This window comes from Vicia villosa, linkage group LG1 (assembly GCF_029867415.1).
Source record: "Vicia villosa cultivar HV-30 ecotype Madison, WI linkage group LG1, Vvil1.0, whole genome shotgun sequence".
Taxonomy (NCBI): Eukaryota; Viridiplantae; Streptophyta; class Magnoliopsida; order Fabales; family Fabaceae; genus Vicia; species Vicia villosa.
In genome coordinates, this window is record NC_081180.1 from 238,172,005 (window position 1) to 238,193,589 (window position 21,585).

Consider the following 21,585-nt stretch of genomic DNA (forward strand, 5'->3'; position numbering starts at 1 on the left):
GCTTGGGCCCCCAGTTTTTCTTCGAGATTCGCAAGGAGATTGGGCAATGATCTGATAGCCCTTTATCGATGCAACATTGTCTGCAATCCGACCATTCTCCGTTCCAAGCTTCTGAAATTAGAAAGCGGTCTAATCTACTCATCGATGATCCTCCCGGCCTAGACCAAGTGAATATTCTTCCATGAAATCCAAGACACGTCGTATCCCAAGTTTTATTTTCCTCCACGGGCAAGGAAGACTTAAGGGCGAGGCGATACCTCCCTTCAAGCGACTTTTTGTCACCGCCTTCTCCTAGGGTGGTCCTAGGACATCGCCCTAGGCAGGACCTTTTGCAAATATAACAATACACCATACGTTATTGAAGATCAAAACATAATTGAAATTGTAATTTTTTCAAAAATTATTTTTCAAAATTAAGTAATACTTTTAAAATTTTATATAAAAAAATTTAAATAAAATATCTAAAATAATATTTTAAAATAACTATCCAAACCAATTTTTTATAAAAGATTTTTTTTTGAACTTTTTTAAAACAAAAATATATAACATTATAAAAATTAAAAATTATTAATGTCTAAATCCAAATGTCCAAAGTTGCAAAATGGGTAGTCGTTTGCTACGCATGTTTGCAAATCCTAATCTCCAAAGTTGTAGAATGGGTAAGTCGTTTACTATCCATGTTAGCCGACACACAAGTCCTACATGTGCCCCGGAGGAAATGGTGAACAACCTAGCACAACATGCTTTTACATTCAAAGAAAGTGCCTCCCGAGCTCATTCACAAGGAACGCCTTATGGAAGTGCATGCAGATGGTTAACACATGGATCAAAGAGCTAGTTACTACTTGAGAAACCCCACAAGTTTAGACAAAATAGAGAGTCCGTAACTGCACGATGGATGGATAAAGAACAATATAATAGAGAGTCCAATGAATTATTGACTTCATGAATCATATGTCCCCAATGCTGTAATTACTTATAACCAAAAGCTGGTCATAGTCATAAATGTAACTGATAATAACATATTTATACACATGTTTTAACAATTAAGAAGAAATGGAGTTAGACCCTATGAACAATGGTCATTAACAAATTCAAACAACTAATTTTCTAGTCACATTTTTTATGAGTCTGCTTAAGTAGCAGCTACAAATCCTTCATGGGAATCTCCAAACACTTCGTTCAGAATCATGGCCAATCGAATTCCACCTTGAGCAATTCGTTTCATTACAAATGGCATCCTCGAGTCGAAGTACTCTTCTGTAAAAGCCAAACATGCAACAAGATCCATTAACATATAATCAATCTGCTAAACTCGTGCTAACCGTAGTTAAACTAACAAAACCAATTGAATCATGACTCAGACGTCTCATCGGTATGGTTTGTGACTTTGAATTACGTACCTGCTAGAGTTGTTCCGGATTTAACTCCTTCGTAACCCCATTTGCAAGCAATTTGTATGCTCTCTTTAGCCCAACTACATGATTAGTCCAAAACATATAAGAAATCTAGAGATTAATATGTTAGAGCAAAATAGATTGATTGAATTCAAAATGAAAGAGAAAAAGTTCTCACTTATTCACACAAAGAGATAAATCATTACAATGTTCCCAAGAAGCAACATCTTCTGACCAGATTCCCTGCATACAAGAAATCATAACTTGTTGGTTTTATTTGGAATCAATCAAAAATTCCGTGCGTGACAAAAAAGTTTGATTATACTATATTCTTACATTGGTATAGTTTTTCTCAATGTCTTGGAGGAGGAGTGTCACATCTTTGTCATAGTAATCTGCTAATGCAGTGAGAATAATTTCTCTGTCCCACACCTTATAATCATAGATTTATAGACAGCATAAAAACAAAAAGTCAGTTTCCTTTGGCTCCAAGAATCTTGAATTCGCTACGTGAAATTGTTTTGTTACCAAGTCTGTTAGTAACATATTTTCTACTTACATGATGCAGATTAGATTTGTGCCTATACCAGCGCAGATCTATCGAGTTTCCACCTTTGTCCGAGGTGAATCCGACATGCATTGGCTGAAAGAGAATAATAATTTAACCAAATTAGTTTCATCCGGTGTATTCACTATTACGATAAATATAATCTCAATACAAACCTGATGAATATCGCCCATGAAGTGTGACAAGAACAATAATGCCTCGGTCATATTATCTGAAATCACTCAAATAATCAATATTAAGTAAATTTAGTAAAAAAAAATTCGAAGGAGAAAAAAAATCGTAAGCACGAGTCCCTTACATCGTCGATCAGATGTTCCTTCTTTGTAATGTGAAAGTTGAGAAGTGAAATTTTTGACAGCTCCTGCCACACACATATCTTCATGACAGTCCCCTATATTTGTCAACATCAAAAATTCTCGCATTAATAACAAATATTTTCGAGATTTAGTAAGAGCATACATATAAACAATGCTTACTTGAATACTCAAAACCGCATTTTTTATCTGGCGTGTCGATGAAATGAAGTGGACTAGTCCATTTATATTTGTACCAGTGCCTAATTTGATCAGGCCATACACATAATGCTGATAAATTACCATTAACTGAGGGAGGTAACAAATGATGAATTGCTTCGGATGCCTCGGGTTTTAAAAGTGCCTATAAATTCATAAAAAATTAAAAATCGTATTTAAACATAAATTATTTTACGTTAACGTTCAACCGATTTTTAATATGTTTGTTACCTGCGCTATTAGACATGTCATTTCATGACCCTCTTTGCTCCATCCAATGACACCAGGTAGTATTATAAAAGAAGAACATAACAACACTATTAAGCCTTTCAATATAGCCATATCTTATATGTTTCAAATTGTTTTCCTTGTGAAGGTACATTACATGCATATATATAGTTGAAATTATAGGAAAATTAGCTTTAAAGGACACGTTATGGATGTTATTGAGTACAAGATTGAAACACCTATGTGTTTAAGTTAACTAGTATTGAAATGGCATATTCTGGTATATGCAAAGGTAGGAGAGACATTATATGATATGTGAATAATTGAGACATGTGAAATGGTGTTGTGAATTGGGTGTTGAGTAAAAGGAAACATGATTTGAGGTTTGAGAAATTGGAGTTCTTTGCTTATGGTACACTGTTAGGTAGTTACATGCAATTGGAAGCAACGTGTTTGTGGTCATGATGTATGACTCAATGATGTAATTGTAGTGGGAACAAAGACTTTGGTAGCATTAGTTTTTGCTTCTATGATTATAATTTACAATCGCTTAAAAGGAGCAACGCAGAAAAATAAATGAATATAGATTAGATTAAATCGGGCCAACCTAATTAATCCAGATTAGACTTTTTTATTTATATAGCTTGAACCATATAAAAAAGTTTTTTTAATTTATTAGACTAACTATTTAAATGAATATAAATAAATTTATTATTATTATTTATATTATATATTGTATTTTAAATTAAAATAAAAAAATAAAATTTAGTTATTTCGAAGAATTTATGAAAATAACCTAAAAAGCAAATAGTTTCATAAAACTTATACTACTAGGGAAATTTGCTTAAATTAATACAAATAAAAATTTAATTTTACTATTTTTTTAATTTATTAGTATATTTAAATATTAATCAAATTATTTATTTGTATATATTCAAATAAAATAAGCTGTTAATTAGATTATCAAATCAATAAAACTTTGAAAAGATTAATTTTAATTCTAAAAATATTTTTTTGACGAAACTTGAGTTTTGAATTTTTTTAATATATTGAAGTTAGGTTTGGTATAATTACTTTCACTAGACTATTATCACTTCAATGGAGTGCAAATTATCCTAGCTTCATATTTGTATTCGATTATTTTTCAGTAGGATAATGTTTATTCAATAAAAGAGTAACAACATGTTTGGGTAAAGTGAAAAATTTATGGATCCAACTCGTTGTGTATATCTAATTTACGAAAATTATATCCTGTACCCCTACGTTTATCCCAATACCCCTAAAAAAAAAATTTCGGACAAATTTACCCCTTTATAAATAGTAAAAATTACAAAATTTTTCACTTTTTCACTCATTTTCACGGTTACACAGCGTTTGAGAAGAGGGAATTTTTTTGAGCCAAAACCGGATAACCCAGCCTCGTCAGTTCCGGTTCACATTTCATTTAAAAAGTAAATTTTTTAAAAAAAATTCTCAGCCGGATAACCCAGCTATGGGGTTTCCGGTTCTGTTCGTTTTCTTCCGTTACCAGCCGGATAACCCAATGATGGGGTTTCCGGTTCCTTTTTTCTCAGCCGGATAACCCAACAATGGGGTTTCCGGTTCTTCTTGCCCTCAGCCGGATAATCCACCCTTGGGGTATCCGGTTCCTATTTTTTTTTTTAGTTATTTTTTTGTTTGTTTTTAATATCATATATTATTTTTAATAACATTTTATTTAATTGTTAACTATTTTATTTTTTATTTTTTAGTGGTTCGAAGAAGAGGAGGTGCGATCGACGGAATGCATCAAAGAGGAAGACAACGTCGAGAGGCTGATGGCGAGGGACAGCAGGGAGCTGCTCCTGAGGTTGGTCCGCAGCATCCGACATTTCCCAGAGGACCTACTGATACATCTTTATTGGTTAGATATCAGAGGCACGTTGCCTGTCATTTATGGTTGGGCGAGGTACGTAAATATTTTCTTAAATGTTTTTTTAAATTACATGTACTTATATATTAACATATATTACAAATTATTTTCAGGAGAGACGACCAAAGCCGACCTTAAAGGTTGCTGCACATGGCAGCAAATTAATAGGATGGGTTCCGGCAATGCTCCCAAGGCAGATGGAAAATTGGTTAGTTGCATCTGGCCTGTCATCTTTGCAGCATACTAGTTTGGCCAGGGTAGATACGCATCTATTATCTGCTTTTGTTGAGAGATGGCATCCTAAAACATTGTCATTTCATATGCGGTTCGGCGAGATGACCATCACGCTAGACGATGTTTCTTGTCTTCTTCATGTACCGATTAGGGGCCAGCTGGTTGACCCCGATGTTGTTGTCACCGATTATGATGCTATCCATCTAGCTGTTGAGTTATTTGGTGTTTCGCTGAGTGACGCAACTACAGAGGCTTCTGCTGTAAGGGGTCCTTACTATAAATTGGATTGGTTGAAGCAAGTTTTTGAGCAACAAAGAGCTGCGAATAACTTTACAGGCGCTATGAGAGCATACATGATGTTGCTATTAGGTTGTACCATTCTTGCCGACAAGACTTTTACTCTTGTCGAGGCAAAATATCTTCCACTTTTGAGAGATTTGGATACTTGTGGAAGCTATTGCTGGGGGGCAGCTGCACTGGTTACTCTGTACAGATACTTAGGGAATGCCTCATTTTATTCATGCAAGCAGCTTGGCGGTTATGCCTCTCTTCTTCAGGTTTAAAATTTTACTTATTATTTAATTATACTTAATATCTAATATTTTAGTTTAATTTAGTTTATTATAATTTAGTTTAATTTATAATAGTAACTTTTACTTTTGTTTCAGTGTTGGATTCATGAGTACTTTCTAACTGTTGGAAAGAGAGGTACTTCTGGGTTATGTGGCATTGATAGTCCGATGGCTAGGGCGATGAAATGGGAATATAGGTAGGGACGCAAAAAGTGGCTGACATCCGAGCTGTGTTAGATCAGTTGACTCCTCACGATATTGTCTGGCGCCCTTTTGAGGATCATCGGGTGCACCGTCCTTTTGATGATATCTGTTTGTATCGGGGTGGTTTGAAGTGGTTTGGTACTGTAGTTCTATATTTACCTGACAGATGCTTGCGTCAGTTTGGATACAGACAGTACATACCGACTGCTCCTCCTAATGTAGACACACTTGATGTGGATGTTGAGTGGGCTACATATATGCAGAGTGTGTTGCAGGTGACCCGATCCCACGATGATCCCCCAGCTGCTTTTGCCACCATGCCATACGAGACAAACGATGATTATTTGCCGTGGTATTATACGGTGTCACATCCTCGTTTGAGAGCACCACAGGATGATGAGCCGATGGAGGTACCAGTGCTTGTCTATGACGAAGGACCGTCAGACCCGAGATTATCATATATATCTCATGAGCTTCATCATTACTTACAGCGTCATCAGGCTGTTCCTGAAGACGAACAGTTTCTGGAGATATTTAGAGCACTCAGACTTGCACAGGGCGGACCATTACCTAGGGAAGGTCCAATTACTTATGACAATGAGTCTGATTGATGTCACATTTTATGTTTATATTTATGTTTTAGTTTGAGACTTATGTATTGTTATGAGACTTGTAGACGTCTGTATTATTATAAGACTTATAGTTTGAGATTAACTATTTATAATCCATTTGTCAACATATTAAAATCCAATAGCATAAAATCATACTAAATAGTACCAATGTTTTAATATCATAAAATCAAACTAAATAATGCCAATGTTGTAATATCATAAAATCAATCTAAGCTGACATATTTTGGCAGTATAGGCATAAGTCGTTGCCAATGTTGTAACCGCCCGGCAAATCCTACCATCCAAGAAGTCGCATCTTTTGTGCGATATTTCTTCCATTCATTTGTGACAGGTGGAAACGGGAATCCTTCATTCATGTTTACCTGCACATAAAATAAATATCAGAAAAAGTCAAATAGTGATTGAATGTACCAAAATTGTGTTACTAATTACCTGAACCCAATGATTTTCATTGACAAATCCGATGCAGTAAATGGATGCATTAGGTGAATGTGCACTCGTCATAGGAAAGTAACTCAAACTAGGGTGACCTAAAGAGACGAGAACAACGTTATACCGATTAGCTATTACATAGCCTAACTCAGGTAACGTCATCCATTTATTTGGTGGTTGTTGTCCTAAAGTTTCTATCACCAACGATGATCTCACTGTTGGAAGGCGTTCACCAAATAAATCCTCACACAACTTGCTTCTAGGACCTATAATTTCTTTCTCCAAATCCCGACGAACCATTGACCATCCATCTGTGCCATAACCATGCAAATATGCAATGGCTCTAAACCCACAATTTCCATCATCTCTTACATCAACAATGTCATCAATAAATGGTCTGATGTAATCTGGAAATTGTACAATGTATTTATCAAATTCTCTATTTTTTGAGGTTTGGGATAGTTGTGAATATAACCTCTTTGAATATTTTTGAGAACTCAAATGTGCTTGATCAACATACTCATATCCTGAAGGATCACGATAAACATCATATCCCACAGGTCTCTTCCCTTTTTTCTTAACCCCTCCTTTGGTTTTAATTTTTTCAGGCGGTGGACACATCTTTGTTGTAGTTGGATAAGCAATCTCACACACTCTGCTTTTTAATGCTCTTTTTCCGACAACATCTAATGACCTCCACATTTTCCAAATTTCATCGATTGCATTTGTCATGTCTATTTTTGATCCATCATCTGCATCTATATCTTGATTTCCTTCCATACTTAGTTTCCTCCAATGAATATGAATAGCCTCAATTGGTGTCGCATCACCACTCAATGTATATCTCCCTAACTCACAAGCACATGGTAACCCATATACTTTTCTATGAGTACATCCACACTTTTGCGTATCGGTACCCACCATGTCAATCCTCAACCACTCTTCAGCAATCTGCCTCAATGCAGCTCTTGATACTGAACCACGCAAATTTGAATAAAAAGGACTAGTATGTGCATGCTCAACTTCATAAAAAATCTTCTGAAATGAAGCTCTAATGTTGCCCACTTGTATCTTGATATTGTCATTCATAGCCTCCCAACATTTGCATAAATCACCTAAGCTATTCTCTAACATTTGCTTAAGTTTCCAATGCGCAGACTCCACCCTTTAAATAAAACAAAACAACTAATTATATGTAATATTAATATAAAGAAACAATGTCGATAAAATCACATAAACATACCTATTTGTTGTGGTGTTGCCCAAATGTAACACTTGATTGATCCATGCTTCGACAAGTCGATGTCTGTGCGGTGTCAACCACGTGTCATTCACATAATCAATAAAAACTTTGGAGTGAACACATGCATCCTCAAGTTGTTTCAACCGTTGATGGTACTCCATCTCATCACTAGCCTTTATCAGTTCAAACCACATTTTCTCCACTGTTTCTCGCATATCATCCATAACATGTTCCTTACACTTTGATTTCACGTTTTTGTTGATGTGAAATCGGCAAAGCAAATTAGCTGTCTTTGGAAATATTGTTTCAATGGCTTTCATTAAAGCAAGATCTCTATCAGTCAAGATTACTTGAGGACAATTATCCTGCTTGATAAACAACTATTTCAACTTATCCAATACCCAACAAAAAGTCTCTGTCTGCTCAGATTCCATATAGGCAAATGCAACAGCAAATGTTAATTTAGTTGATGTCATACCAACTATTTCAAACAACGGTTGCCTGTACTTGTTTGTCTTGTATGTGCAGTCCATAATCAATACAATAGGAAACATATTCAACAACTTCACTGATTCTGGATGTGCCCAAAAAATATCTCTCACAACTTCTGACTCATCCTTTTTCCTACTCCAGTAAACATAACCTGATTCTTCAACCAACTTGAGCAATTTTTGCATTTCTGTTCTAGGACCCCTTATGTCTTTTTGTATCTTACTCTTATGTTTGTATATTTGCGTGATCCGAGTGACATTCTCCGGGTCACGCTCTTGCAATGACAATAATATGTGTCTTGGTGGAACATGACGTTTTGTCAAATCAACAATATGTTGCTTATCATCTGTATTTAGTCGACTTACGAAAGCATGACCTTCAAATCTATCAGGTAAGCCGTGGTTATGTACTCCACATTTTACATCGATCTTCCATCCAGAACCATCTTTCGACGGTGTTAACCTAATTTTGAAAGGACAACCACATCTCTTACTAGCACTTTGGGTTTCGCTATATGTTTTTTTTGTATTTTCCACCTCTATCACAACCAAATACTAATTTATCACTTCTTCCTCTCTTGCCTGTTTTGATATCTGAACGAGCTATTATAACTGTCACTTTATTCCTTATTCCAACCTCCTTAATCCAACTTATCGCCTCTTCTCTTGTAGCAAATTTTTGACCAGTTACAAAAACATCAGTTGTATCCACACATGTTTGAGTTACATCGCATTTCTTCAAAGGAGGATCCACACCTAAATATATAAAATTAATTTAGTTTAATATATAATTAAAAAAAATAAAAAAAATTAAAAAAAAACGAAAAAATAAAAAAAAAGGAACCGGAATACCCACAAAGGGGATATCCGGTTGAGACACACAACAAACCGGAACACCCACCCTTGGGATATCCGGTTGCGCAAAATTGAAAAAAACGAACCGGAACACCCACCCCTGGGTTGTCCGGTTTTGAATTTTACTAACCGGAAATCTGCATTTTCGGATATCCGGTTTAGGCAACGTCACAGTCTCCAACCCTCATTCGTCCGTACAAACAGTAAAAATGAAAAAAATAAAAAAATAAAAAAAAGTTAAAAGTAAAAAAAAAGGATAAAAGTGGAATTTTTTTAAAATTGTAGGGGTATTGGGATAAACGTTGGGGTACGGGGTATAATTTTCCTAATTTACTCGCACTTTTTTTTAGGATATGAGAAGGTTTTAGACCCGCACCATTTAATGTGTTTGTCCTATTTTTTTGCCAACTTTTGCAAATATAGATATTAACATAAATTTTTGTATTTTCAAATTTAAAAGATGCAGTGACCGCAAACTTATCCGCAAACTTGATCTATTCCACCTTTATTTATTTTTTGGACGAACCAAAATTTTAGACTTGCACCTTTAAATATCTGTGATCTAACTTTTGGGAAGAATACCTAAGCAGGACGGAATTCCTATTTATAGCCGAATTTGATTTCAGAAATTTTTAATTGAGTTGACATAGTAAAACGTATATAATTTTAAAAACTAATTATAATTGAAACTTAGGAATTAAAGTTTTTGGCTTTTGGAATTAATTCATTTTATTTTTACATTTATATTTGCCAACAAGTTATGAATATTATCTCTCACGGGCCATCATAGATTTGGCCCAACAAAAAACCCAATAAGCCCACAAAAACCCAAACCCTAATCAGTGTAATCTTAACACAATATATTGAAGCCAGAAACCAGAAGAAAAACCCTAGCGAACTCTAGCATAAGCGGCACCTTCATTTCTCACAGAGAATCCAAAAATGAAGTTCAATCCACGAGTATCGAGCAGCCGCCGCAAGAGCCGCAAGGCTCATTTCACGGCGCCCTCCAGCCTCCGCCGTGTCCTCATGAGCGCGCCTCTCTCCGCCGACCTCCGCGCCAAATACAACGTCCGCTCCATGCCGGTGAGGAAAGACGACGAAGTCCAGGTCGTTCGCGGCACCTTCAAAGGCCGTGAAGGTAAGGTGACGCAGGTGTACAGGCGCAAGTGGGTGATTCACATCGAGCGCATCACGAGGGAGAAGGTGAATGGATCTACTGTGAACGTTGGGGTTAACCCTTCGAAGGTTGTTATCACGAAGCTGAGACTTGATAAGGATAGGAAATCGCTGCTTGATAGGAAGGCGAAGGGACGTGCTGCTGCTGATAAGGAGAAGGGGACTAAGTTTGCGACGGAGGATATTATGCAGACTATTGATTAGTCTCTCTCTTTTGAGTAATTCTGCTTTTTGTTTTAAATTTTGGTATTAGAAAATTATTATATCAAACTTCTGAGGTTGTTAAATTTGTTCTTGTTGACAATTTGTTCTGTTAAATTTGCCATGTTAATCAAACTTTTTGATTTATCTATTAGCTTTTTATTAATCCACTGTTTAATTGTTGTGACTATTCATGTTTTATTTGTTAAAATTTGCTATTTATTGTTGAATAATTGGTTTGTATAATTTGGAAGTGTTTAAAGTTTGTTGCTTTTTTGGTTATGAATTTGTGTGAATTATGGTTTTTTCCAACCCTCTATGAAGAGATATCATGCTCTTATACTATTTTGGTTTATGATGTTGTGTCTGAGTCTGTCTGCTTAGAACTATGGATGATATGGATGATGAGATTATCAATTTAACAGTTATCCCTGACTGATGATGTTTCGGGTGCTGATAATTTTTAATTTGACATTTTCTGATAGACTTATTCCAGTTTTGTTAAGATGATTTGGGTTAAACTTGATTTGTTTTTTTGATGCATTTTATGTCATTCTTGGTTGAATTTCAAGGTTTGAGTTTTTGATTAGGGTTTAGGGTAGTAGTATAATTTGATTTTTGGTTCCGAAGTTTGAATTATCGGTTCAATTTGTGGTGCTCTATTACTAGTTTATGTTTAATTATGCTGTAGTTGAATACTCAAGTTTAGGTGAAGTTTTAAGTGCAACAGTTTTCTTAGCTGAAGAATTCATACTTGAAAAATGTCCTTTTATTTTCTTTGTTTTAACTACACCAATGAGTTATGTAGTTGTTGCCAATCTCTTGTTACTCGATGTTTTATTCTAAATAGACCCCAGAATAGATATTCTGAATACTCTGCTACAACTTTGTTTCTGGTGTTCCTCTTTAATAGTCCTTTCCATTATTTTTGTTTCTGGTGTTTCTCTTCTGGTTAGTGCTATGGATGATGAGATCAACAATTTTACAGTTATCCCTGTCTGAGAAAGATGATGCTGATATTGTTTACTCTGACATAGTACACCCTTATGATCCAATATTATGTGCACAGTAATTGATATTTGTTTTGTATGATTCTTGTTACACATGAAATTTTTTATTTCTTACAAGTACTTCTAACTCATACAAATCGATAGTTTTTATTTCTTTCAAGTACTTTTAAAACCTCTGACATAATGGAAGTTTAAGTTCTCCATTATTATTTTCAAACCTATTAATATCCATATTTGATGTTTTGTTCCAATGTTAAGTTTTTTTTTTTTTTGCGAAGTGCTATGGATGATGAGATTAACAATTTTACAGTTATCCTTGTCTGATAAACTTGATGCTGAAATTGTATTTTCTGACCTGCCCTATGCTACCAATCTTATTGGCCATAGTTCAATACTTTGTTAATGGTTAAAGTTTCATTTTTTGAATTAACTACCATTACATGTTTTATATCTATGGTGTTGTAGTGTATGTTGCAGTTTTGAAATATCCATATGTGATAAATCTGATGCTTTAGTTATATACTCTTACAAGCAAGCATTCTTAATATGCAATTTAGTTGCATTGGGTACAACTGATTGCTTTATTAGTTTAGGCTTATTATTTAATATTTAATTATTTGTTTGAACTACTCATGCATATTAGCTTAGGATGAATGTAATTTTTCTTTGATTGTTCTTCTAGAAAAATTTTAATATATTATATTTGTGAAGTATTTAACTTTTTAAAAGTGGCTTAATGTGAAGTACTTTCATGGAAATATGTATAGTGACTCATTGTCTTTTAGAAACTTTATTGTAGGCTTTCTTAACATCTCATTTCAGTTAATAGTAAACCCAACTTACTACCTTAATGCATTAAGTAATAGATACAAGTTCAACTGTTAATTAATCTGAAATAAGTAGCAATAAGTATCATTGGTTAAGTAAAATTCAAATTTCTAATCAAGTGATGTTGATATTATAATAACCGCTAATGGTAACATAATGGTTACATGTGCCCTAAGTCAAAATAAAATACTATGTGTAGCAATATACATGCGGGCATTTATTTTTTTTGAAATTGTAACTTGACTTTAGTCAATTAAATTTTTTTAGTTATAGTATCCTTAACTCACTTGGGGTGCATGACTCGTAATAATATGGATAAGTTAGCAAAACTCATAATAATCTTGACATTGTGAGCGATATCATTTTCAACTCATGATATCAACTCATTGGACACTTGGATATATGGTTTTTATTGCTTCATATGACATCAACTCACTCGACACTTGGATATATTGGTTTTATTGCTTCATATGTATCAACTCATCACATAAAATTGCGAGCTCGGACATGCGAAGACTACACATTTTAACTTTAAAAATAAAAAGAATTATGTTAATGTTCATGTTTGAAAAAAGCGGGCTTCCGAAAAATACGGGGCGGACACATTTTAGGGCGAGGTCCTAATTCTTGTCCTGCTTCGTACCAATGTGGAGGCCAAACGGACTGACCCTGTTTTGCCACTCTTGGTTGTCTCCTCATTTGAGAGATAATAAATTGAAGAGATGAGAAGATATGTCGAATACCAACACTTGACAATACTGCTAATTCATTAAGAAAGCCTTAGTATAGTAGAAGCATGATTGTTATACTAGACCTATAGGTATTAGATATATTCTTAATTGGGTCTAGTGCTAATGAGAGATTGGTTTGAATAAGCATTAAGTGTGAGTTAATCGCAAGATCGCATAAAACATAAAGACATTACTCTTAAAGTAGATTTAGCAAAGTTTTATTGTGAAGTGAGATAACATTAAAATATTAAGACTGTGATGTGAAAAAACTCATGATCACATCTCACCGATCATAAATAAAGAGTTGTAAAGTCTTCACATGTGTATAATATTAGGGGTGATATTTATACATGATTGATCCACCATTAGAATTCTACATAGAATATTATACAAGTGTCATACATTATTTTCAAGGTGATAGTGGTGTATACCATCTTTCGGTTTGAAACTAATATGAACCCTAAACGATTATTGATAGGTATTCAACAAATCATGACAGATTTGAATATTTTATTGTCAATCAAACGTTATCTATGACAGATGACCAAAACGATTATTGATAGGTATTCAACCAATCATGCCGAGGGATATGAATGACATAGATAGAAATTTTTCATATAGGATAATAGGATAAATGTAGAAGGTCGAATATTGAACTAGAAAAGGGTGACACAGTATATGCATTGTGTTCAATATAAAGACTAGGAAAAAAAGCAATTATACACATAAGATTATAACAGAAAGATTTTGTCATATCACATGACATTTTTACAACTTGGGTAACAGTGGTGTGCTACTATATACCAGCCACAGTTTATCATATTAAATGTGTAATTTGATATAATTGTCAACGTCATGAGAGTCTATAGGGTCACACATAAGAATATATTGATGGAAAAAAAATAAGCAAAGCTAATTCGCTTGTGTGGACTTGCAATGCATTAATGTTAATTAGTGAAATATAGTACACCGTAAGATATAATGTACTTATGTGCAATTTGAAATACTGTAAGACACAATTTACTTAAGTGTTATATGAAACAGTGTAACGTATAGTGTGCTTAAGTCAAATAAGAAATACTATAAAGAAAAATGTACTAAGTAAAATACATAACATAGTAAGATACAATGTATACATCATAAGGTATGATGTATTTAGTGGACTTATTTTGATTTCAGCCCACACAAGTAGTTCTATAAATAGAGCCCTTGTGTTGAAGTATTTGATGCTTGATCAAGTTGAGTTTGTAAAATTCTAGCCACACATACTCTCTCTCTCTCTCTCTCTCTCTCTCTCTCTCTCTCTCTCTCTCTCTCTCTCTCTCTCTCTCTCTCTCTCACACACACACACACACACAATGTCTCATTATTCATAACAACTAGCACCGATATTGAATGTTCTTTGTTCATGTAGACTAAGTAGATATGTTGTTGTTCGTCCAATTCTCGTGATTGTTTCCAATTTTGTATTAATTATTAATTATCATAAGAGGTAACCATTTCATCTATGATCACAATCCTTTGCAAAAATTAAATTAAAGAAAATTGTGGCATATTTGAATCACGATTTCCCTGCAGCACTACAATCATGCATGTTAACTTTAGCCAATGATTCATCCATCCTTTCTAATTTGAGCTACCCTTAAAGGCATTTCTCACTATCCTAAACCTATCACCAAACTAATAATTTCAAAGACACCCCAACTTTGAGAATCTTGATTGTGAACAATTATTTGAATACTTCATTTATAAAACATGTTCTTGTCTGTAGCAAACTCTCCCTTATGATGAGAAACTACATTAAATAGAATAATTCTCTATTTTAGATAGACATGCAACACTTGAATTACCTACTACACGAAACTAAAGATATAAAAATGTGAGAAATACAACATACCTTTGATCGAGTTTCTTGAGCGAATGGAACTATTCAACCAATGGTTCCGACTTCCCTAAGTTTGCAATCCACAATCTTCTTCTTTGATGAATGTCGAAAATGGAGGTCTCATGGACTTTTTTCTTAAGGAAAATTTAGAGGACGAGAATAGAAATTGAATTTACTATTTAAATTATACTTCTTTGATTTCATGTTATTTTGAATTAAACAAATTCCATATTTGAAAATTCTAGTAACTCACACGCGATGTCGTACTGGATGTTATGACATTCACAATAACACAGAATAATACTTTAAAACAAAAAAGCATAAAACAGTAAAGAACGCAGCGAATTGTTCACCCAGTTCGGCATACAACAATACCTATCCAATGCAGGGGAGGGAATCCAATATAAGCAGTACTAATTCAAAGCTAAACTCCCCCGTTTACAACTCCTCACTTAAGACCTACCCAATGCAATTCCAATATAGTCCTAGACCTGAGTATCTCCATTCACGCCCCCTTAATCACAACAGTGATTACAAACAGACATAAATCAAATGAGAGAGAAGACACACTTCAAAACACACACCTTGATCTGCTTAAAAGCTTCAATCAAGAGACACACACTCGTGCTTAAAAGTTTAGAGTGACAAAGTATAAAAACACTTATTCCAATACAATCATCAAAAGAAAATTGCTTGGAGTACAAGAGACTAAAGACACACAGACACAGAACTACGGCTCTTCACAAATAAAAAATCTCTTTGCGTTCTAAATTAGGATTGCAGTCTTCTTATATGCAGCTCTTGGGCCTCAGGCTTTTTAAGAAACAAATTAGGGTTAACCAAGTTAACCTAATTCACACGTCATCAGGTTGTTACAAAATGTGCTGTTAACGAAATCTTCTAGGAGAAATATTCAGCACACAATAAAATGTTTCCTAAATTATAGATTGAGAGAAATCAGGAAACATAATAGAAAAACATAACAACTTCTGCTGTCAAACATGGATGTCATGACATCGGTCATGACATTCACTAATAAAACCTGTATTAGCTTAAACATATGCAACCTGCATAACACCATATAAAGCATATCATGACATTTTTCAAGACATTAAACACCCATGTATGTTTTACCACAAATGCAACCAACATGAAAACATCTACAATCTCCCCCTTTGGAATTTTTTTGGATAAAACATCCTGTCACACCACATCAGAGAAACACAGTAGAAAACACACAACCACACACAATCAGAGCTAATACAATACAACATACTACACCAACAAGCCCATCAGCTACTGCTACTGCCCATTAGCAAGCATACAACAACCACATCTACTGCTACTTCTACAACAAACATTAAAGCACATACATCACAACACTTAACATGGCTATACTACCACTACAACCATACCACATGAGCAGCTGTCGAGTATAACAAAATAAGCATATCAGAATTGTTGATCACACACACACACTTGTTGTTGTTCTGGGGTGACATTACTACTCCCCCTGTTTGGCCAGAAAAGTTGCCAAAGCAACCATTCCCTTGCCCTCCTTTTTTTTGTTTAAAAAGAGATCTATGGTTCCTTATAGATGCAGACTCCTAACTTGCTTCGCAAGTTTTCAAACTGTGTTGCATCGAGAGATTTTTCCTCAGTGCCATCATCAGACATGTTGTTAACCTTCACAACCTTATCACCTTTACTAGACGCACTTGTACCACTACCACCATTATCATCATCAACACCACAACCTTCAATGTTAATGTCATTGACATTGTCAGGAACATTTTCACCATCTTTAAGAGCATCTTAGTCTCCTTCATAGAACTGACATCTTGATTCACACCAGAATCTTTTGAAGAGTCAGCCATTATAGAGTTCAGAGGGACCGATATCCCAATGACTTGATGGTGTTCATCCAATATACGAGTGACAATTTTAGCAATGGAATTTTGAACATACCTCAATCCATCCTTGATTAATTCCTCATGAGGGGTGGATGATGAAGACTTGTGGTCTTGGCACGAACAGATTCCTTAGGTCTCCTTACATGAGAAATCCTAGGTTTCTTTATCTTCAAAACATGCACCATTCTCAAGGGCGCATCATTCAGAATCTTGTTAGGACTAGTTACCTCAACGCTTGTAGTAATGTTATGCACATTGAGAGGAGACCCTTCTTTGGGAGAGAAGGAAAATGATTGTTGAGACATCTTGATGAAGATAGTGAATTTTGAGCAATACTCGGTGGAGAAAGAGCTATTTGAGAGCACACAATAGTCGTTGTAGAGGGACGGCAACTGAAGAACCCTTTTGAGAACTAGGAGAACCTTTACCTCTAAGCCCTTTGTGAAAATATTAGCAAACTCTATATCAGAGGCCATAAGCTTGATTGTAGTATTTTTGTCCTCCACAAAATCTTTGATGTTGCAGGACATTGTTACAACATCCTCCGTGAAATTATGCTTAGATAAACCTTGTTGTATTCACCTCAATTTAGACCAGTCTAAGCCTTTTGTGTGAATCACACCCATCATCAGATTTACATCTTCATTTGTGATAAGAAGAATCATGCTCTTCTTGTTTTCTTGATTTCCCAGGTTGATTTGTAAAGCATTTGCTCTTTCAATCCATGTTCTTGACGCTTGGTCTACATCTAGAGGCTCATCTCTTAGATAAAATTGATGATCAATGGATAGCTCCCTTGGGACCATGTTCCATACATTACTTTCCTTGAACAGGTAGACTTCTCTTTTCATATCTCTAGTCCAGATGTCATTAAGGGCAACCATCATAGTTTTCTTTAGGTCAAGGTTGTGAGTACTCCAGGAGGTTGCACATGATTTCCTTGATCTTCTAACAGCCTCTGGTATTTGATTCCTAACACTAATCTCCCTATGGAGAACATTTTGGATATTGAAAGATGAGCATTTATCAATTCCCGAAGCACCTTTTATCTCAGTGCACATAGTTGTTTTTTCAGCATATTCTGATGTTAAGACATCTGTTTTGAGTTTTTCACATTTCACTGAGATAGTAGTCTCACCTTCTTCCACAACATCACACTTCATTATTGTGTTCTTTCTTATAGCAGTAATGAACTCTTCTTTCCTGGGACCTTCATCTTGTTTAGGTTTCCTTCTTCTAGAGCTTCCTGTTTTCATTATAGCCTCCTTCTCAATTATGCCACAACTTGAGTGTTTAGTGTCAACACATACCTTACGCTGAGGTGTCTTTATTTTGGCCAGATTTTTCTGTTGAGGGATCTTTCTTCCGGTAGGTGCATGATTTCCAGGACATGTGAACCTTAAGTGACCTATCTTACCACATCGATAGCATCTCTTGACTGAGATAAGTGTGTCCTTTTCTTGATGTTTTTCCGAATGTTGAAGCTTTTGATTGGACATCTTTTTCTTCATCTTGTTAGGAATGGTTCTTACCTCTGACTTGCTGATGTTTATGCCTTGATTACTTCCCATTGTTGTCTTATTGTTTGATCTTGTGTTTCGCAGCTTCCTCTATAGGTCAACAATGTTTGTCATGAGACTTACTCTTTCTTCTTGTAATAGTGCATAAGCATTTTTATACACTGCCAATCTTTTACACAGCCCTTCATTTATTAGACACGTCTCAAAATATCCAGCAGCAAGTTCACTAATGGTGAGTTCTTCAACATAAGACTCATCATCAGACTCATCCATTCTTTCAACATGATTCTTTGTTCGAGGAACGAGAACCTCTAGTTTGATAGTTCTTTCTTGATGATTACCCTCAATTTTTTCTATGGCCATGGAACACGTAGAAGGAACCTTTGAGGTTTTAGGCTCCCATAAGTAACAATTTTTCTTAGACCTAACTCCCTTCACGACTTCTTTATTTTCTCCATTTGTGACCATACATTCTTCTTTAGTGAATCTGACTTTGAACCCTTCATCACACAGTTGGCTGATACTTATAAGATTTGCAGCCAGTCCTTGTACCAGCAAGACATTGTTCAGATTAAGAACACCAGGACATCCTGACTTGCCAACACCTTTGACTTCCCTTATTTCTCCATCACCAAGAGTCACATAACTGGTTCCCTCAAGTTTGATGTATACTAATAAGTTCTTTCTTCCAGTAATATGATTTGAGCAACCACTGTCAAGGTACCAGTCTTCCTTGTGAGGCATTCTTAGAGAAGTGTGTGCTACTAGAGAAACATTCTTAGCCACCCACTGTTGCTTCATGTCAAGAGTATCATGTTTAGGTTTGACTTGATGTGTTTGGTTGGGATATCCAACTAGTCTGAAACAGAATGACTTTATGTGTCCATATCTTTCACAGTAGTGACACCTCCATCTTTGGAATTTCTTCTTTGTTTGGCTCCTTCTTCTGCTTCCTTGATGTTGTGACATTGGTGTTGACATATGGTTTGTCAAGCAGGCTTAAGGTTTTTATCTCTTGATCCCATAAGTGAGTTCTGCTTTAGCCACAAATCCTACCCTAGAAATATCTCCTGCTCTCTGTCCAAACTGTGGAATTTCTTCCAGAATGTTAGTTCCATTATTCAGCATCTTGAAAGATTTAGTCATTTAATCAAGTTTGGAGTTCAACATGCTCATTTCACTACTGAGAGTGTTTATGGTTGCAAGATGTTCATTCTTCTCAATTTCCAGCTCCTTTATGATTATCTTTTGCTTCTCCACTTGTTTGCAGACTTCAACATTCTTGATACAAAGCTTCTTGTATGAGGCAACTAGCTCATCAAAGGTTAGCTCATCATCACTTGAATCATCATCAGATGCATAAACACTTGTTAGAACTGTGACATGTTTTGCAGTTTCTTCTTCAGACTCATTGTCAGAATCTTCATCAGACCTAGTGATAGACAGTCCTTTCTTATGTTCCTTGAGGTAGGTGGGACATTCAGCTCTAATGTGTCCATATCCTTCACATCCATGACACTGAATCCCTTTGCCTTGATTGGGCTTCTCTTCAGCTTTGGATCTTCTGCTAGGATCATAGGTCTTGCTGATGTCATTTGAGGTGTTCTTGACATTGGGTTTGGACTTCTGGTCAACCCTTTTAATGAACCTGTTGAATTGTTTTCCAAGCATGGCTATGGCTTTTGATAGACTTTCATCACTTGCACCATTGCTTTCTCTTGAATTATCTTTAGTGTTGGAAACAAAAGCTATGCTTTTGTTCTTCTTTTCAACAGTGTCACAAATACTCATCTCAAAGGTTTGTAGAGAACCAATGAGTTCATCCAGCTTCATGTTGCTGATGTCCTGAGCTTCTTCTATAGTAGTCACCTTCATAGAAAATCGCTTAGGCAGTGATCTGAGGATCTTTCTTTCCAGCTTTTCTTTAGACATTTTTTCTCCTAAGGCTCCTGAGGTATTTACAATCTCAAGGATATTCATGTAGAACTCATGAATGGTCCCATCCTCTTTCATCTTGAGATTTTCAAACTTGGTGGTAAGCATTTGAAGTTTAGACATCTTCACCTTGGATGTGCCCTCTTGAGTTGTTTTGAGAATATCCCAAACTTCTTTAGCCAGATCACAGTGCTGCACAAGTCTGAATATGTTCTTGTCAATTACTTTGAACAAGGCATTTAGTGCCTTGGAATTGCCCAAAGCCAACTCTTCCTCAATTTCGCTCCATTGTTCTTCAGGAATTAGAACAGTGGTTCCATCTTCCATTACCTTCTCAGGATGTTTCCATCCGTTTTCCACAGCTCTCCAGGCCTTGCTGTCCACAGACTTTAGAACAGCTACTATACAGGGTTTCCAGTAGTCATAGTTAGAGCCATCCAAAATGGGTGGTCTATTCCCAAACACTAACAATTCCTTCTCCATAGTACCAGAATTTTGTTGTCCCTAGATCTCACCCAGATGTAAACAAGCAGGGTGCCTGCTCTGATGCCAATTGAAAATTCTAGTAACTCACACGCGATGTCGTACAGGATGTTATGACATCCACAATAACACAGAATAATACTTTAAAATAGAAAAGCATAAAATAATAAAGAACACAACGAATTGTTCACCCAGTTCGGTATACAACAATACCTACTCTGGGGGCTACCAAGCCAGGGAGGGAATCCAATATAAGCAGTATTAATTCAGAGCTAAACTCCCCCGTTTACAATTCCTCACTTAAGACCTACCAAATACAATTCCAATCTAGTCCTAGACCCGAGTATCTCCACTCACTTGTGATTACAAACAGACATAAATTAAATGAGAGAGAAGACACACTTCAAAAACACACCTTGATCTGCTTAAAAGCTTCAATCAAGAGACACACACTCGTTTAAAGCTTAGAGTGACAAAGTACAAAACACCTATTCCAATACAATCATCAAAAGACATTTGCTTGGAGTACAAGAGACTAAACACACACAGACACAGAACTACGGTTCTTCACAAATAACAAATCTCTATGCGTTCCAAATTAGGATTGCAGTCTTCTTATA

The 21,585-nt window shown here is 35.5% G+C and overlaps 3 protein-coding genes and 3 non-coding genes across 6 annotated transcripts; 4 read left to right on the top strand and 2 right to left on the bottom strand.

Annotated features, from left to right (window-relative positions):
- Nucleotides 1–957: 957 nt before the first annotated feature.
- LOC131623971 (endonuclease 1-like) lies at nt 958–2,865 on the bottom strand. The gene is made up of 9 exons (XM_058894990.1): nt 2,709–2,865; nt 2,442–2,622; nt 2,264–2,356; nt 2,121–2,176; nt 1,957–2,040; nt 1,734–1,829; nt 1,576–1,640; nt 1,404–1,477; nt 958–1,260 (listed from the first exon to the last, which is right to left on the bottom strand). The coding sequence occupies exons 1-9, from the start codon at nt 2,817–2,819 to the stop codon at nt 1,136–1,138; spliced, it is 885 nt and encodes a 294-aa protein (XP_058750973.1). The 5' UTR covers nt 2,820–2,865; the 3' UTR covers nt 958–1,135.
- Nucleotides 2,866–6,462: 3,597 nt separating this feature from the next.
- On the bottom strand, nt 6,463–9,423 carry LOC131597160 (uncharacterized). Its single transcript, XM_058869872.1, has 6 exons — nt 9,411–9,423; nt 9,008–9,181; nt 8,537–8,964; nt 7,935–8,299; nt 6,692–7,856; nt 6,463–6,621 (listed from the first exon to the last, which is right to left on the bottom strand). Exons 1-6 carry the CDS (start codon nt 9,421–9,423, stop codon nt 6,463–6,465), a joined length of 2,304 nt encoding a protein of 767 aa, XP_058725855.1.
- Nucleotides 9,424–10,148: 725 nt separating this feature from the next.
- LOC131645000 (large ribosomal subunit protein uL24y-like) lies at nt 10,149–10,811 on the top strand. The gene has a single exon (XM_058915647.1). The coding sequence runs from the start codon at nt 10,223–10,225 to the stop codon at nt 10,661–10,663; it is 441 nt and encodes a 146-aa protein (XP_058771630.1). The 5' UTR covers nt 10,149–10,222; the 3' UTR covers nt 10,664–10,811.
- Nucleotides 10,812–11,053: 242 nt separating this feature from the next.
- LOC131645463 (small nucleolar RNA R38) lies at nt 11,054–11,139 on the top strand. Its single transcript, XR_009297083.1, has one exon. It is a non-coding gene; the product is annotated as a small nucleolar RNA R38 (small nucleolar RNA).
- A 477-nt stretch (nt 11,140–11,616) lies between these two features.
- On the top strand, nt 11,617–11,699 carry LOC131645462 (small nucleolar RNA R38). The gene has a single exon (XR_009297082.1). It is a non-coding gene; the product is annotated as a small nucleolar RNA R38 (small nucleolar RNA).
- A 249-nt stretch (nt 11,700–11,948) lies between these two features.
- Nucleotides 11,949–12,031, top strand: LOC131645464 (small nucleolar RNA R38). Its single transcript, XR_009297084.1, has one exon. It is a non-coding gene; the product is annotated as a small nucleolar RNA R38 (small nucleolar RNA).
- Nucleotides 12,032–21,585: the final 9,554 nt, after the last annotated feature.